Genomic DNA, 17,663 nt, shown 5'->3' with positions numbered 1-17,663 from the left:
GTACCCCTAGGGATAAAAATATATGTTTATAAAAAATAAAAAATTAAAAAAAAATAATTGTGATAGAAATTTAAAAATAATAAAATAAACATTCTGGCTTTGATAGGCATTTAGTTGGAAAACTTTGTAATGTCTTTTCTGTTCCTAAAATGGACAAGACTTTCTTAGGAATAAGTGTGTGCAAGTTTAATTAAACCTCAGTGTAATCACGCACAAACACGTTTGATATACCAGTATATAAATCAGTTTAAGTTTATGCTAAAAGGATTCCCATTTGAGAACTCTTACTATATAATATCAAGGCAGAAGATAGGAAACTTTGTTTTGGAATTTTAAAAAAGATACAATACTTATATTTATTTATTTATTTAAGATTTCATTTATTTATTTGACAGGCAGAGAGGCCAGCAGAGAGAGAGAGGGAAGCAGGCTCCCCACTGAGCAGAGAGCCTGATGTGGGACTCGATCCCAGGACCCTGGGATCATGACCTGAGCTGAAGGCAGAGGCTTTAACCCACTGAGCCACCCAGGCGTCCCAAGATACAATACTTATATTTAAAGGAATAATTTGTATTTTATTATAAATATATTAGTAGCTCATAAGTTTTCATAATGTGTTTTTTTTTTCTTTTAGTTTCCTCCCTCAGGGAACAAATCTGAATTTCATGATGTGAAAATACTGATTGCATTTATAAGCTGCAAAGACTTTATAGATATGAAGCAGGTAAATTAGTAATTACATACTAGACAAAGTTTATTCATAGTACAATTCTTTACTTTTAACCACTGGTATTTAATTTAAATTATATATGCTCCATTTGCTAACAAGAAGCTATAAAGGCCTATCAAGTCTTTGTTTGAGAAGCGTTCACCTCTCAGCACAGGGTGTTTCTGAGCCCTGACTTTAGAAAGGATATTTATTTGTTTTGACTTCTTTATCTTCATTTATCTTATCCTTAAATCTCTGTACAGGATATGACTAGGTGAAACACCAAACTTAGAGGATTTAATAAACGAAAGCATAGTCTCGTAATTCTGACAAGAGAATATATCATGTAGTCAAAAAGGATTCTAGTGTTCTTGATTCTGTCTTATCCCTTTCAGAGTGAAATTGTAATATTGCTGCCATACACTGGAAGAGAAAGAAAACTAATTCTGGTTTTATTTTTATTTTGTCTTTCAGACTCTTGGAGATAACATTACTGTAAAAATGTATTCTCCATCATGGCCTAACTTTGACTATACTATGGTGGTTATTTTTGTAATTGCTGTGTTCACTGTGGCATTGGGAGGATACTGGAGCGGACTAATTGAATTGTAAGTTTAATTAAACTTCAGTGTTTCTGTGATAAGTGGCTAAAAAATTATTGTCTGGTACTCAGTTTAATCATGTAACAATAATTAAAATATACCTGACCTCAGAATATAGTGCTGTTACGATCAGATTGCAGGTTTGTCCTCCTGTAGGTCATTTAACTTCTCGCTGAGACGAGTTAGCTTCTGCTAGCTCTCCTGCTGGGGGCTAAGATTCCATATTTTAAAGAAGCTCCCAAGTGTTTTTGCTGGCCCACAGACCACACTTTGAGTTAGCCAGGGAAGCTTCGTATACATGTCAGGGCAAGCTCCTCCTTTAGAAAACTGGAGATGGGAGAGGAGTACATACAAGCTTTTTTACTTATAAAACATGATGATGGACAAAAACAGAGAATTTGTTACCTTCATAGCCAAGTTGGAAGAGAAGGAGTTCTTTACCTACAGGAATACGGAATTTAAAATTTTTTACTTTAATTCCAGCATAGTTAACATATTGTGTAATATGTGTGTGTGTGTGTGTGTGTGTGTGTGTGTGTATATATATACCACATATTGGTTTTAGGTGTATAATACAATTCAGTGCATTACTTAGTGCTCATCAAGATGAATGTACTCTTGGGGTGCCTGGGTGGCTCAGTGGGTTAAAGCCTCTGTCTTCGGCTCAGGTCATGATCTCAGGGTCCTGGGATCGAGCCCCCCGCATCGGGCTCTCCACTGAGCAGGAAGCCTGTTTCCTCCTCTTTCTCTGCCTGCCTCTCTGCATACTTGTGATCTCTGTCTGTCAAATAAATAAATAAAATATTTAAAAAAAAAGATAAATATACTCTTAATCCCCATTATCTGTTTTGCCCATCCCTATGCCTTCCTCCCCTCTGGCAACCACCAGTTTGCCACAGTATTTACAAGCCTGTTTGTTTTTTATTTTTCTTTTTTTTACTTTGTTACCAGTTTGCCACAGTATTTACAAGCCTGTTTTTTTTTTTTTTTTACTTTGTTCATTTGTTTCTTAAAATTTTATGTATGATTGTAATTATATGGTATCTGTCTTTTTCTGACTTATTTCATTAAACATTATACTCTCTAGGATCCATCCATATTGTTACAGATGGCAATATCATTCGTTTTTAGGGCTAAGTAATATCCTATCCTAGTGTGTGTGTGTGTATATGTAATATCATATCCCATTTTGTGTGTGTGTGTGTGTGTATATATAGATATACACACACCACATTTTCTTTATCCATTCATCTGTGGATGGAAACTGAGGTTGATTACATCCATGTCTTGGCTAGTGTGAATAATGCTATAATAGACACTTTTAAAATAAATGTTTTAATTTTCTTTGGATAATTTCTGGATCAGGGGCGCCTGGGTGGCTCAGTGGGTTAAAGCCTCCGCCTTCGGCTTGGGTCATGATCCCAGGGTCCTGGGATCTAGCCCCACATCGAGCTCTCTGCTCTGCGGGGATCCTGCTTCCTCCTCTCTCTCTGCCTCTCTGCCTACTTATGATCTCTGTCAAATAAATAAATAAAACATTTTTTAAAAAAGGATAATTTCTGGATCATATGGTAATTCTGTTTTTAATTTTCTTTCTTTCTTTATTTATTTTATTTATTTATTTGAGAGCAGAGGCAAGAGACGGAGCGAGCATGAGTGGGGGTGGGGTGCGGGGTAAGGTCCTGTGTCCATCTAGGACCCTGAGATTATGACTTGAGCCAAAGGCAGATGCTTAACCGACTGAGCCACCCAAGCACCCTTCTATTTTTTAATTTTTTAAGGAAACTTCATGTTATTTTCCACAGTGGTTGCAACAATTTGCATTTCCACTGACACTGCACAAGCGTTCGTTTTTCTCCACATCCTCACCAAACGATATTTCTTGTCCTTTGATCTCACCCTTCTGACAGATGTAAGGTTAACATTTTGAGTTTATTTTTGTGTAGGGTGTGAGAAAATGGCCCTGTTTCATTCTTTTCCAGGTTTTCAGGCACCATTTGTTGAGGAGACTTTTTCTCATTGCATATTCTTGCCTCCTTTGTCAAAGGTTAATTGACCATGTAATTGTGGATTTATTTCTAGGCTCTCTCTTCTATTGATCTATGTGTCCTCTTTTGTGCCAGCACCATACTGTTTTGATTACTATAGTTTTATAGTATATCTTCAAATCTAAGATTATGATATCTTCTATTTTGTTCTTTTTCAAGATTGCTTTGCCTATTCAGGGTCTTGGGTGATTCCATACAAATTTTAGGATTGTTTTTTTTTCTAGTTCTGTAAAGAATGTTGGTGATATTTTGATAGGAATTACACAAAATCTGTACTTTGCTTTGGGTGGTATGAACATTTTAGCAATATTTTTTCTTCTAATCCATGAGCATGGAATATCTTCCCATTTGTTTGTGTTGTCCTCAGTTTTGTTTATCACTGTTTTATAGTTTTCAAAGTATAGGTTTTTGACCTTTTGGTTAAGTGTATTGCCAGGTATTTTATTAGTTTTGGTATAATGTAAATGGAACTGTTTTCTTAATTTCTCTTTCTACTACACTTTTTTTTTAAGAGATTTTATTTATTTGAGAGATAGAGTGCATAGGGAGAAGCAGAGCGGGAGAGAGAGGGACAAGCAGACTCCATGCTGAGTATAGAGCTTGATGAGAGGCCCAGTCTCAGGACCCTGAGATCATGACCTGAGCCAAAACCAAGTGTTGGATGCTTAACCAACTGAACCATGCAGGCACCCCCTCTGCTACTTCATTATTAGTATATAGAAATGCAGTGGATTTCTGTAAATTGGTTTTGTATACTGTGACCTTAACTGAATTCATTTATCAGTACTAATAGTTTTTCAGTGGAGTCTTAAGGATTTTTTATATATAGTATCATGTCATCTGCAAATAGTGAAAGTTTTACTTCCTCTTTACCAATTTGGATACATTTTACTACTTTTTCTTGCTTGACTGCTGTGGCTAGGACTTCCAGTACTATGTTGAATAAAAATAGGGAAAGTGGACATCTTTGTCTTGTTCCTGACCTTAGGCTTTCAGTTTTTCACCATCAAGTATGATTATGGCCTTGATTATGTTGAGGTATATTCCCTCTAAACCTACCTTGCTGAGAGTTTCTATCACAAATGGATGTTGTACTTTGTCAAATGCTTTTTCTGTGTCTATTGATCATATAGTTCTTATCCTTTCTCTTACTGATCTGATGTGTCATGTTGATTGATTTGCAAATATTAAACTGCCCTTGCATCCTGGAGATAAATCCCACTTGATCACATGGTGAATGACTTTTTAAAATTTATTGTTGGATTTGGTTTCCTAATTTTTCATTGAGGATTTTTGCATTTATGTTCATCAAAGATACTGGCCTGTAGTTCTTTTTTTTTTTTTTTTTTTTAAGATTTTATTTATTTATTTGACAGACAGAGATCACAAGTAGGCAGAGAGGCAGGTAGAGAGGAGGAAGCAGGCTCCCCGCAGAGCAGAGAGCCCGACGTGGGGCTCGATCCCAGGACCCTGAGACCACGACCCGAGCCGAAGGCATCAGCCTAACCCACTGAGCCACCCAGGCGCCCCTAGTTCTTTTTTTTAATAGAGTCTTTACCTGATTTTGGAATCATAGGCTGAATTTGGAAACTTCCCTTCCTCTTCTGTTTTTTGAAATAGTTTGAGAAGAATGGATATTTACTCCTCTTTAAATATTTGGTAGAGTTCACCTGTGAAGCCTTCTGTTCTGGACATTTGTTTGTTGGGAATTTTTTGATCACTGATTCAGTTTCATTGCTGGTCATCAGTCTGTTCAGATTTTCTCTTCCTGATTCAGTTATGGGAGGTTATGTTTCTAGGAATTTACCCATTTCTTCTCAGTTTTCCAGTTTGTTGCCATGTAATTTTTTATGGTATTCTCTTACAATCCTTTGTATTTCTGTGGTGTTGGTTGTTACTTTTACTCTTTCATTTGTGATTTTGTTTGAGTTCTTGCTCTCTTTTTTATGAGTCTGACTAAAGATTTACCAATTTTGTTGGTCTTTCCAAAGAACCAGCCCCTGATTTCTTTAGTCCGTTCTATTGGGGGATTTTTAGTTTCTGTTTCCTTTATTTCTGTTTTGATCTTTTATTATTTCCTTCCTTCTGCTGGTTTTTGGTTTGTGTCTTCTTTTCCTAACTTCGTTAGGTTTAAGGTTGTTTGAGATCTCTCCTTCTTGAAGCAGCTTGTATTGCTATAAACTGCCCTCATAGAACAACTTTTGATGCATCCCAATGATTTCGGACCATTCTGTTTTCATTTTCATTTGTTTCCATGTAATTTTTTATTTTTTTCTTTGATCTCTTAGATGACCCATTTGTTGTTTAGTGCGTGTTCTTTAACCTCCATGTTATTTGTGGTCTTTCCAGATTTTTTCTTGTGGTTGGTTTACGGTTTCATAGCTTTGTGGTCAGAAAAGATGTGTGTGATATGACTATGATTTTTTTAATTTATTGAGACTCGTGGCATAATATGTGATCTCTTCTGGAGAATGTTCCATGTGCACCTGAAAAGAATGTGTATTCTGCTCTTTTAGGATGGAATGTTCTGAATGTATCTGTTAAATCCATCTGATTCAGTGCATCATTCAAAGCCACTGTTTCCTTGTTGATTTCGTGTTTGGATGCTCTGTCCTATGAGTAATTGGGATGTTAAAGTCTCCTGCTATTACCATATTACTATCACTTATTTATATTTGTTTTTAACTATTTTATGTATTTGGTGCTTCCATATTGGCCTCATAAATATGTACAATTGTTACAGCTTATTACTGAATCCCCTTTATTACTATAGAATGTCCTTCTTTGTCTCTTGTTACAGTTGTTATTTTAAAGTCCATTTTTATTGCTCCCCTGGCTCTCTTTTCATACCGTTTGCATGATAAATGGTTTTTCTTCCCTTTGCTTTCAATCTGTGTGTATCTTTAGGTCTGAAATGAGTCTCTTGTTAGGCAGCATATAGATGGATCTTGTTTTTTTTAACCCTTTCTCTCACCCTGTGTCTTTTGATTGGAGCATTTCATCCATTTACATACAAAGTAATTATCGATAGACATGTACTTAATGTCATCTTGTTACTTGTTTTATTTTTGTTGTTGTTCTTTTTGTAGTTCTCTGTTTCTCCTCTTGCTCTCTACTCTCACAATTAGTTGGCTTTCTTTAGAGATACACTTGGATTCCTTTCTCTTTATATTTTGCATATATTTCACTGGTTTTTGATTTATGGTTACCATTAGGTTTGTATATAACATCTGCATATAGCAGTCTATATTGAGTTGATGGTTGCTTAAGTTTGAACTCATTCTTTACTCCTCTCTCTTTTTCCCCTGTTTTAGGTATGTGATATCATACTTTACATCTTTTTATTTTGTGTCTTGACAGGTAATTTTTTTTTAAGATTTTATTTATTTATTTGACAGAGATCAGAAGTAGGCAGAGAAGCAGGCAGAAAGAGAGGAGGAAGCAGGCTCCCTGCCGAGCAGAGAGCCCGATGTGGGGCTCGATCCCAGGACCCTGAGATCATGACCTGAGCTGAAGGCAGAGGCTTTAACCTACTGAGCCACCCAGGCGCCCCTTGACAGATATTTTTATATATACTTATTTTTATTGCTCTTGTGCTTCCTACTTTTCTTCTACTTATGGTCTTTCCTTTCCACTCAAAGAGTCCCCTTTAACATTTCTTGTAGAGCAGGTTTAGTGTGATGAATTCCTTTAGCTTTTGTTTGGGAACTTCTTTCTCTTTCCTCCTATCCTGAATGGTGGCCTTGCTGGACAGAGTATTCTTGGCTGCACAGTTTTTCCTTTCAGTACTCTGAATATATCATGTCACCCATTTCTGGCCTGCAGAGTTTCTGTTGAAAAATCAGCTGATAGGGGTGCCTGGGTGGCTCAGTTGTTAAGCATCTGCCTTTAGCTCAGGTCATGATTCCAGAGTCCTGGAATCGAGGCCCGAGTCAGGCTCCCTGCTCAGCAGGAAGCCTGCTTCTCCCTCTCCCACTCCCCCTGCTTGTGTTCCCTCTTTCACTGTGTCTCTCTCTCTCTGTCAAATAAATAAACAAAATCTTAAAAAAAAAAAAAAATCAGCTGATAATCTTACAGAGTTTCCCTTATATGTAACTTTTCTCTTGCTGCTTTTATTTATTTATTTTTAAAGATTTTATTTATTTATTTGACAGACAGAGATCACAAGTAGGCAGAGAGGCAGGCAGGTGAGGGGGGTGCAGGCTTCCCGCTAAGCAGAGAGCCTGATGTGGGTCTCGATCCCAGGACCCTGGGATAATGACCGGAGCCGAAAGCAGAGGCTATAATCCACTGAGCCACTCAGGAGCTCCTCTTGCTGCTTTTAAAATTCTCTCTTTCAGGATTTTGGATTTTGAAATTGAGGTGATTGATTCTAAAAATAGGATAAAGATAGAACTAAGTGTATGTGTGGAGATGGTTGGGGCGGGATGTACATATAATATAAGAAAGAGTGGTGCTGCGGTGGCTGAGAGAGAGCATGCATGTGGAGGGATGGGGGAACAGGAAGAGGGAGAAGCAAACTGCTTGCTAAATCTGGACTTGGGGCTCTATCCCAGGACTCTGGGATCACAACTTGAGCCAAAGGCAGCTGCTTATTAACAACTGAGCCACCTGAGTGTCCCAGTAAATAGGAGGGACACCTGAGTGTCTCAGTTGGTTAAGCGTCTTTGGCTCAGGTCATGATCCCAGGGTTTTGGGATCAAGTCCTGCATTGGGCTCCTTGCTCAGCTGGGAGTCTGCTTCTCCCTCTGCCTACTGCTCTCCCTGCTTGTGCTCTCTTTCTCTGTCAAATAAATAAAAATCTTAAAAAAAAAAAAAAAGAAAAAGAAAGAAAGAAAGAAAAAGAGAAGGGGAAAGAGAATAAGGCGTAGGAAAGGGAAAATTTGCCAGAACCAGAACTCATATAACTCAGAATTACCCTGCCAAATGAAAAATGTACCTTACGCAAAAGGGAAAGATGTCTTAGTTGCATAGAAAACTTCTTAGTAGAAAGTTAAAGTCTTACTATAATGAAATCATTGGTCCTCAAGCTTCATAAACTCAAGATAGCATGAAAGAAAGCTTAGCTTTCCAGAGCTACCCTATGGCCCAGCAATCGCACTACTGGGTATTTACCCTAAAGATACAAATGTAGTGATCCAAAGGGGCTCGTGCACCTGAATGTTTATAGCAGCAATGTCCAAAATCGCCAAAATAGGGAAGAACCTAGATGTCCATCAACAGATGAATGAATAAAGAAGATGTGGGATATATATACAACAGAATACTATGTAGCCATCAAAAGAAATGAAATCTTGCCATTTGCAACTATGTGGATGGAACTAGAGGGTATATGCTGAGCAAAATAAGTCAATCAGAGAAAGAATTATATGATCTCCCTGATATATGAGGAATTTGAAAGGCAAAGTGGGGGGTTTGGGAGGTAGGGAAGGAAAAAATGAAAGAAGATGGGATCGGGAGATAAACCATAAGAGACTCTTAATCTCACAAAACAAACAGGGTTGCCCGGGGGAGGGGGATAGGGAGAGGGTGGGAGGGTTATGGACACTGGGGAAGGTATGTGCTATGGTGAGTGCTGTGAAGTGTGTAAGACTGATGATTCACAGACCTGTACCCCTGGGGCAAATAATACATTATATGTTAATAAAAAATGAAAAAAGAAAACTTAACTTTCCATTATATGTGGCTCTTGAGCTGATTAGAGATACAGTGTTTTTAAAAGATGATAATAGTATTTTTATGTGATATAAATCTAGTACATTTCCTTTCCAAAAATTGCCTTTGTCTTCCTTTGCCAGATTTATCTTTTCCTTTATTTATTTTTTAGAAGTTTATATTTATTTACATGAGAGAGTATAAGCAGGGGGAGCAGCAGCAGAGGCAGAGGGAGAAGAAGGCTCCCCACTGAGCAGGGATCATGACCTGAGCGAAGGCAGATGCATAACCAGCTGAGCCACCCAGGTGCCCTTATCTTTTCCTTTAGAGGAATCTACCTGGAGAACTGGTGTACTAAATAAGAATATATAAATCATTTTGACCTATTTGAATTTATAAATTTTTCACTATAATAAAAAGTTTTATTGTTTTTCTTTTTTAAAATTTTTATTTATTTATTTGAGAGTGAGAATGAGAGAGAGCATGAGAGGGGAGACATCAGAGGGAGAAGCAGACTGCCTGCCGAGCAGGGAGCCCAATGTGGGACTCGATTCTGGGACTCCAGGATCCTGACCTGAGCCGAAGGCAGTTGCTTAACCAACTGAGCCACCCTGGCACCCCATAATAAAAACAATTTTAAATGTATCTGTTTGCAATGACAGATACCAAAAGTTGGCACCTTTTTCCACTCAGATACTACTTTCATTGACAATTCTGTTTAATATTCTATCATCCAGCTCTGCAGTTGCTGGAATGTGCTAGTGTGACTGTCCCCAAACCCTCTCCATGCTCTTTGCCCAGGCAGCCTCCCTACAGTCAGAGATGCTTAATATAGTGACCACCCCATTTAACAATTTTCTAGTAAGAAAGTGGTATGTTGGTAAATAAGCAGTCTGGCAAATGTACAGTTTGATAGAAATAAACTTTTTTTTAACCTAAAGTTTATATTAAGTCCAGACCTGATGAGAAAGTCAAGGTGTATGCCATGGGAAGGAGAATTTAGTTGGTCAGAGTTGAAGGGGCTGGAGGAGGAAGAGTATGTAGTAGGCCCCATGTAGCTGGGAGGAGACAGTAAGATGACAGAACACAGACTGCTCAACAAAGAACACTACTGACTCTTTCCTCTTCAACTTTTGTCTCGGCCTTTTATTATCTGTGTGACTTAAGAAGGGTTGTTGAGAGAATTAAAAACAGTATTTTGCTATCTTAACTCAAGGTAGATAAAACTATGTCTTGAACTTCTTTTGAATTCTTCATAATACACTGATAAGCACAGAACAGGCATCCAGTTAGTGCTGAGTTGATTGAAAGAATTTTGTGTTTACATGTAAGAAAAGCTAATTTTAGGAGTACTTTGCTCTCTGTAAGTTGGTATTAAGTGTGTAAAAAGAAACTGGTTATCATCTGAAATTCGTTACATCAATATGTTTTCAAATTAGATCATATAAACATCTGCAGACATTATTTATATGATAAACATTCTCTATTTCAACAATTTCACTTCCAGAAAAAAGTGCTTTTCCAAAAGTTAGTGGTTAATAACAGATCATCTCTGGAGGGTAAAATTATAGGGACCTTTTACTTCATAGATTAAGTTATTTTCTGTTATGTATGCTGTTTTTTTAAAGTTTATTACTTTGTAGTCAGAAACAAATTTAAGTTGGTATTGGAGATAGATTTTAAAAATAACCGTTCTTGGCAGAGATTTGCTGAAGTTCCTGTGTGTGTTTATACAGGGAGAGCATGAAGGCAGTGACAAACACTGAAGACAGAGAAATGAGGAGAAAGAAGGAAGAATATTTAACTTTTAGTCCTCTAACAGTTGTAATATTTGTGGTCGTGTGCTGTGTTATGATGGTCTTACTTTATTTCTTCTACAAATGGCTGGGTAAGAAGTCATACTTTGTATTTGCTACTTTCAGCCTACAAGCTTTTAATTTATTTTATTAGATTGAAGGTATTATACCCAGAAAGCTTAAACAAATGATTGAAAATTAATGTTAACTCTCTAAACTGTCAGAAGTGCTAGATCCCCCTCACTCTAGGATAAAAATTATAAAAATATTTAGATTAAAAATATCCTGTGTCTTTGAGACAAAAACACTTCTTCATGGATGACTTGAAAGAACTGCTGTGGCCCCTAAATTTCCATCTCTGCAGATAAAGCTGGAGAGCCCAGTATCTAAGCAGCAGACTAAGGACTTCTTGGTGACTGTATTTAGTTACACGAAATAGATTATTCAAATTACTAATTTATTGCCTCTGTTTATCCCTAAAGTGTGCTTTGTTCTTTTGTCAGGGTCCAAATCAAGATGTATTGCTCAAATTTTGTTTTACTTGTGTTAACAGTCAAGATCATACTACATCTAAAGACACACAAGTACTTGCCTGTGCTCTAAATAATAACAGGTACTTTTCCTTTAAGAAGGTAGGGGTAGGAATTGTAAGGGCTTGCCCATCCCCTGAGCATTCGTGTTGGTGGTCTGAAAGAATGGAAATTTGCCATCTCTGGGCAATGCACAGCACAAAGAGGAGGAGACTAGGGAAAAAGGAAGTGGCCTGGTAAGAACTAGCAAAAATGCTTTGTGAAAACCACGACAGGCTCCAGCGCTTATTTGGAGAACATTAGCACAATTTTCTGGACTAGAAAACTGAGGTACTCAGGTTGGTTTCAGCTTATTGTCCAATATTTCCTGTCCTGTAGCAGCATTAAAAACTAGACCTCTGACCTATATTTCCAACTAGAAAAAGAATAATTTGAATGTCACTCATATTTCAATGTCATGCTGGGGGAGTAGATGTTAGGATAGTTATTTGTATTTACATTGTCATTGTGTAGCTGATTTTTCTAATTTAATACTTAGCCTTCACTCGTTTGTGTCTGACCCTCAATTAATTAGTGGTCTTTGATAGAAAAAAGAGATTCCTCTACCCTACCCTAAAGCATGCTTTCATTTGTGGTGAGAAATTTCCTTAAACTTTCAGGTATTTAAAAAGTTGACCTTGCTTATCAATGTAATTTTTTATGTAGGAGGCAGATCATTAAACCTCCTGGTTATCCTAGGACATGGGAGTTAATTATAACTCTTACAAAATCGATGTGGTATTGCAAAACATAATGTACCTCCAAATGGGTTCCTTAATGGCTAAAGTTGCTGCCATTTTTAATTTATGAAATATATCAAATTGGTAAGGTTTCCTTTACCATTTTATGTTAAGTCATGCTCAAGAAAGTAAAGACGGTTATATTAACCAGATGCTTTCTCATACCTAATCATTTTCCTAGTATACTATGACATTGAATGAAATAGAACTCTGTTAAGGTCTCAAGAACATGCTTTCTACCTAAGTTTTAAAACTTGGGTTGGCAGCCTTTGGTGGATGACTCACCGAACATAACTTGGCAGTCTTTGATTGTCTTTGTTTTACTGCTTACATTACCATATGTAACTAGTAATAACAAATAACAAATAATGACAACAGACTAAAAAAGTAAATTCTAGAGAGGGTATGTGCTATGGTGAGCACTGTGAATTGTGTAATACTGATAAATCACAGACCTGTACTCCTGAAACAAATAATATATATTAATTTTAAAAAAGTAATTTGTTCAAGTTCACCAATTACAAAGTGGCCAACAGTTAAAAATGAGGATATCAGAAAATTTTTGAATGGTATCCGTGTTTCTGAAAAAGGAAGATTTCTGGAGACTCATGAATAAGATCTAAGTTGTCCACCTACATAAAGAGCAAGATGCTGGATGATTTTTCAGACTTTTCTGTGACATTTTAAAGATACAATAAAAGGTGTATAGATTTAAAAAAGAAGAAGAAAGAAAGTGGCTATCCCTGATTTACTATCTCTAGATTACTCTTCCTTTCTCATCTACAGGACAGTTATAATTTTCTGAAATTTAGTGGAATTTGAAAAATTCAGGTAAAATTCATATTGCCATTGTGAAATAGTTTGTTTTATAGTATAATAATTTCTCTCCCTTCTTAAGAATAAGATTAGATGTAATTTTAAATAATTTTCAAAAAAGTATAGCTAATATAGAAAAATATTTGTGAACATTAACTACCTTAGTTTCATATCATAACAGAGTGGTTTGTTTAAGTGGATTTGGTTTTACCACAGGTCAAATAATTGGAGATAAATTCCACCATACGAAATATAGATAACTTGTTTAAGGTAGATGTCAGTTCTCATCCCTAAAGTGCATTTTTTAAAAGATTTTATTTATTTATTTGTTTGACAGACAGAGAACACAAGTAGGCACAGAGGCAGGCAGAGAAAGAGAGGAAGGGGAGCAGGCTCCCTGATGAGCAGGGAGCCCGATGCGGGGCTCGATCCCAGGACCCTGGGATCATGACCTGTGCCAAAGGCAGAGGCTTTAACCCACTGAGCCACCCAGGCATCCCCCTAAGGTGCATTTTTTAAAACATTTCTACTGTTTACTTAATTCGTCCATTCCTTACATTTAAGTTCTTACAAGTGTCTATATCTCACTTCATAGACATCTTCAGTAGACATGTTAGTTTGAATCATTGAATGACAGAAAATGCAGAGCCAGCTTTAGCCCTTAAGCAGTCCTACCAGGTGTAATGGAACCGAAACAACACATTAAACACTCGCATTTCAATAAAACTCAAGATCTAAATATTTTCAGCTTAATAACCAATTCAGATAATAATATGGTCACTGCATTGAAAGTATCATGATGCAGTAAGAAAGCTAGATTACTATTGCGTGTATAAATATTTTCTAATCACATTTCCTTCTGTTCTCATATAATTTAGTGTCTTCTTTTTTTCTAGTGTATGTTATGATAGCAATCTTCTGCATAGCATCAGCAATGAGTCTGTACAACTGTCTAGCTGCACTCATTTGTAAGATACCATGTGGACGATGCACGTATGTATCTCTTACAAGGAATCCTATAATGTTGGTATTTGTAATTTAAAACAATACATGGAAAAGTAGGAGTGGTATTTTAACTCTATGTAAGCCAACATACATGTAGCTATTAAAATTTAAATTAATTAAAACTAAATAAATCTTAAAATTCAGTTCCTCACTCTCATTAGCTACATTTCAAATGCTAACTAACCACGTGTAGCTACTACTGGCTACTGTACTGGGCAGCACAGATATCAGACATTGTCATCATGGACAGTTCTGTTGAATTAATATTTTTGATGTATTATTTGTTGTACTTAAATTTAGGGCTTTTAAATCGATATTTTAGTAGCTTTCTTGTGACTGTGGTTAATATTTGTCATTTCTCGGGGCGCCTGGGTGGCTCAGTGGGTTAAGCCGCTGCCTTCAGCTCAGGTCATGATCTCAAGGTCCTGGGATCGAGTCCCGCATCGGGCTCTCTGCTCAGCAGGGAGCCTGCTTCCTCCTCTCTCTCTGCCTGCCTCTCTGCCTACTTGTGATCTCTGTCTGTCAAATAAATAAATAAAATCTTTAAAAAAAAAAAAAAATATTTGTCATTTCTCATGTTTAAGTGAACATTTTATTTCATCTGCAGAGTAGACTAACCTATTTCTGTCTATTTTTTTAGGATTATATTTCGCGGCAAGAGCATTGAAGTGCGACTTATTTTTCTCTCTGGACTGTGCATTGCAGTAGCTGTTGTTTGGGCTGTATTTAGAAATGAAGATAGGTATGAGTACTCAGTGTATTTGCCTTTAGAGTAAGGATGCATGATTTTGTATCTTGCTTGGTAGTTATGCATATTATGATAATTATGGATTTTTTTTTTTTTTTTGCTTTTATCCCAGAACACCATAGTCTTGAAATAAGCTAAATAAGACTCATAAGCAGATCTTGTGCTAATGGGTTCAAGGTCATATAGATAAGAAAATACGTACTATGGTTTAAATATCTAAGCCTATTTTGAAATAGGCTTCAAAATATACTTACGATTATATATCCACACAATGAAGTACAATGCGGCTATAAAGGATAAAGAAGATCTCTTTAAACTGATATGCAGTGATTTCCAGGATGTATTTTTAAGTGAAAAAAGAATATATAGAGTATGCTACCTTTTCTGTAAGAGAGGAAAAATAATATACAAATATCTGTCCATTTGTAGGAAGGATGACCAGAAAAAGATCTTAACTTTTTAATGGTTTATTAATAAAATTACTAAAGCCTAAATTACTTGTAGCCTAAAATTTGGAAGCAAGGATTTACAATTTAAGGTGGCTTCAGCTGATAATAATATGTATCAGTTCCTAGTAGTTACATAGTTCTCATTTCCTTTAGATTCCAGCTATCTGGACATAAGTGAACACCAATATCTTTTGTTATGAGCCGCCTTTCTAAAGGAAACATACATGTATATGTTCAAAGATTAAAGATAAATGTTCTGAGGTAGCCTTTCACTTTTTCCTTAGTTATAGTAGTAGTCATTATTCTACTAGTACAGCAAATTAATATGGAATATATGAGAGGTTTTTTGTCATTATAATTGCTGCTTAATCAAATAGTCAAATCATAACAACTGAATAATACTTTAATGATCTATTTCTTTTGAAAGGTCCCATCTAAGCATAACTACATAAACAAGTAGAGTATTCTTTTGATTTTAGGTGGGCTTGGATTTTACAAGATATCTTGGGGATCGCTTTCTGTCTGAATTTAATTAAAACACTGAAGTTACCCAACTTCAAGGTAAAGTGTACTGCTTTGCAAGCTAAAATAATTTTTTCTTTTTCCTTTTTTTTTTTTTTTAAGATTTTTATTTACTTATTTGACAGAGAGAGACACAGCAAGAGAGGGAACACAAGCAGGGGGAGTGGGAGAGGGAGAAGCAGGTGTCCTGCTGAGCAGGGACCCTGATGTGGGGCTCTATCCCAGGACCTAGAAACCATGACCTGAGCCAAAGGCAGACACTTAACCCCTGAGCCGTCCAGGCGCCCCAATAATTCTTTCTTTTTAAAACAACTTTATTCAAGTATAATTTACATGTGGCAAAATGCTCCCATCTTAAGTGTACAGTTTATTGAAGCTGTACAAATGAATAACAGTAGCCACCATCCCAATCAATTATAGAAGATTTCTCCTCTCTTTGAAAGCTCTGTCCTGTCCTTTTGCAGTCAATACAAATCACCAGCCGTAGCTAACTATTGGTTTGCTAGCTAAAATATTTTTAATTATTTCTATAATATGCCAAATTCATAAAATCCTTTAAAAATATCATCAAAGAACATTTCTTTAATTTAGTGATTCTTTTTTTTTTAAAGAATGGGTTAAAGAAGATAAAATTTTTAATGTGATTTGTAGAATAAAACTACAAATAGTAATAATTGTTAAATGCCTTAGAAAAAGTGTTCAAATGAAATTTCATTATGTTTATTTGTATTTGCAAAACCATATAATTTCTTCATTTACAGGGAAGTTTGACCTTTAAATTTTTTCTTTTTTTTCAACAGTCATGTGTGATACTTCTAGGTCTTCTCCTCCTCTATGATGTGTTTTTTGTTTTCATAACACCCTTCATCACAAAGGTATGATATTTTTGAAATCCATGAGAAACACGTTATAAGAAGAGAATCTTAAACCTGTTCTTCGATAACTGATTTTGCAGATGTTTACCATTGAGTATGTGCTAATTCTCTTTTGAAAATTGTCATTGGAGTTGGCCTTTTTTTTTTTTCCTAATTATTTTTAGTACCATATAATGTATTATTTGCCCCGGGGGTATAGGTCTGTGATTCATCAGGCTTACACATTTCACAGCACTCCCCATAGCCCATACCCTCCCCAGTGCCCATAACCCAACCCCCCATGTGCCCATAATCCTCACCCCCCATGAAGTTGGCCTTCTAATAGATGATTTTAAGCTTTTAATTCATTCTGCTAAATGAAAAATGTCTCCTGGCTGATCATGAGACTATAAATTTTCTTCCTATCCATTTAAAAATAACTTTTCTTGTTGTAAAACAATCACTGCTTACTGTAGACAATATGAACGACAAAAAGAAGGAAAGTGTATCATTGCTGCTTTCATTTCTGTACCCCTAGTTTGAGACTAAGAAAGAACTCCACACTGGAAGTCTGATGGCATGAAGTGTAGCTCTGTAACTGCTACCCTGGCAAGTCACTCACACTTTGTGCTTCCGGTTCCTAATCCATTGTGTGAGGGAGTATTGCTAGCATTCCAGCCTCCCTCTGCCATCAGTAGAATTCTTCCAGTCGGAACTGACAGAACCCGATCTAACCTTTCTAGACCACAAAGGCTCTTCTATCCAACCTGTGTATAGAAGCCAAGGTGGAGCTGGCCTCAGAAGAAACTAGACCCAGGGGCACATACTCTCCCTTTCCACTTCTGTCCATTTTGTTCTTTGTCCCAGACTGGCTTTTTCAATGAAGTTCGAGTAATAGCAGCTGACAGCTCCTTGTTCACCTGTCCCCCACCCCTGCCATTAGCTCTTCCATAAAATAGTGATGCTGTTCCCAGAGTAAGGGAGAGGTGTTGGGTGAGTGTGGTCGTCCTTCATTATTTGCCCAGCTTTTCTACTTGTCCCTATTTCTATGTCCTGAGTATTTTATTTTATTTTATTGCTCAGTTCTCCTGCTTTCCCCATTTTATGTTGAGTCTTATTTTGACTCAGTATTTGCTGTTATAATCACTGC

At 36.5% G+C, this 17,663-nt stretch overlaps 1 protein-coding gene across 2 annotated transcripts in view; it reads left to right on the top strand.

The window, feature by feature from the left end:
- Nucleotides 1–17,663, top strand: part of SPPL2A (signal peptide peptidase like 2A) — a 51,934-nt gene that overhangs the window by 17,783 nt on the left and 16,488 nt on the right. For both annotated transcript variants that reach the window (XM_059372818.1, XM_059372817.1), the window contains exons 4-10: nt 635–724; nt 1,184–1,317; nt 10,751–10,902; nt 13,832–13,928; nt 14,581–14,682; nt 15,617–15,698; nt 16,460–16,534. In XM_059372818.1, the coding sequence (XP_059228801.1) occupies nt 635–724; nt 1,184–1,317; nt 10,751–10,902; nt 13,832–13,928; nt 14,581–14,682; nt 15,617–15,698; nt 16,460–16,534 (732 nt within the window). The remainder of the gene's footprint in view (nt 1–634; nt 725–1,183; nt 1,318–10,750; nt 10,903–13,831; nt 13,929–14,580; nt 14,683–15,616; nt 15,699–16,459; nt 16,535–17,663) is intronic.

The sequence above is a fragment of the Mustela nigripes genome, chromosome 13, assembly GCF_022355385.1.
Source record: "Mustela nigripes isolate SB6536 chromosome 13, MUSNIG.SB6536, whole genome shotgun sequence".
NCBI classification, from domain to species: domain Eukaryota; kingdom Metazoa; phylum Chordata; class Mammalia; order Carnivora; family Mustelidae; genus Mustela; species Mustela nigripes.
Note: the sequence above shows the minus strand (reverse complement) of the source record. Positions and strands in the feature narration are given on the sequence as shown.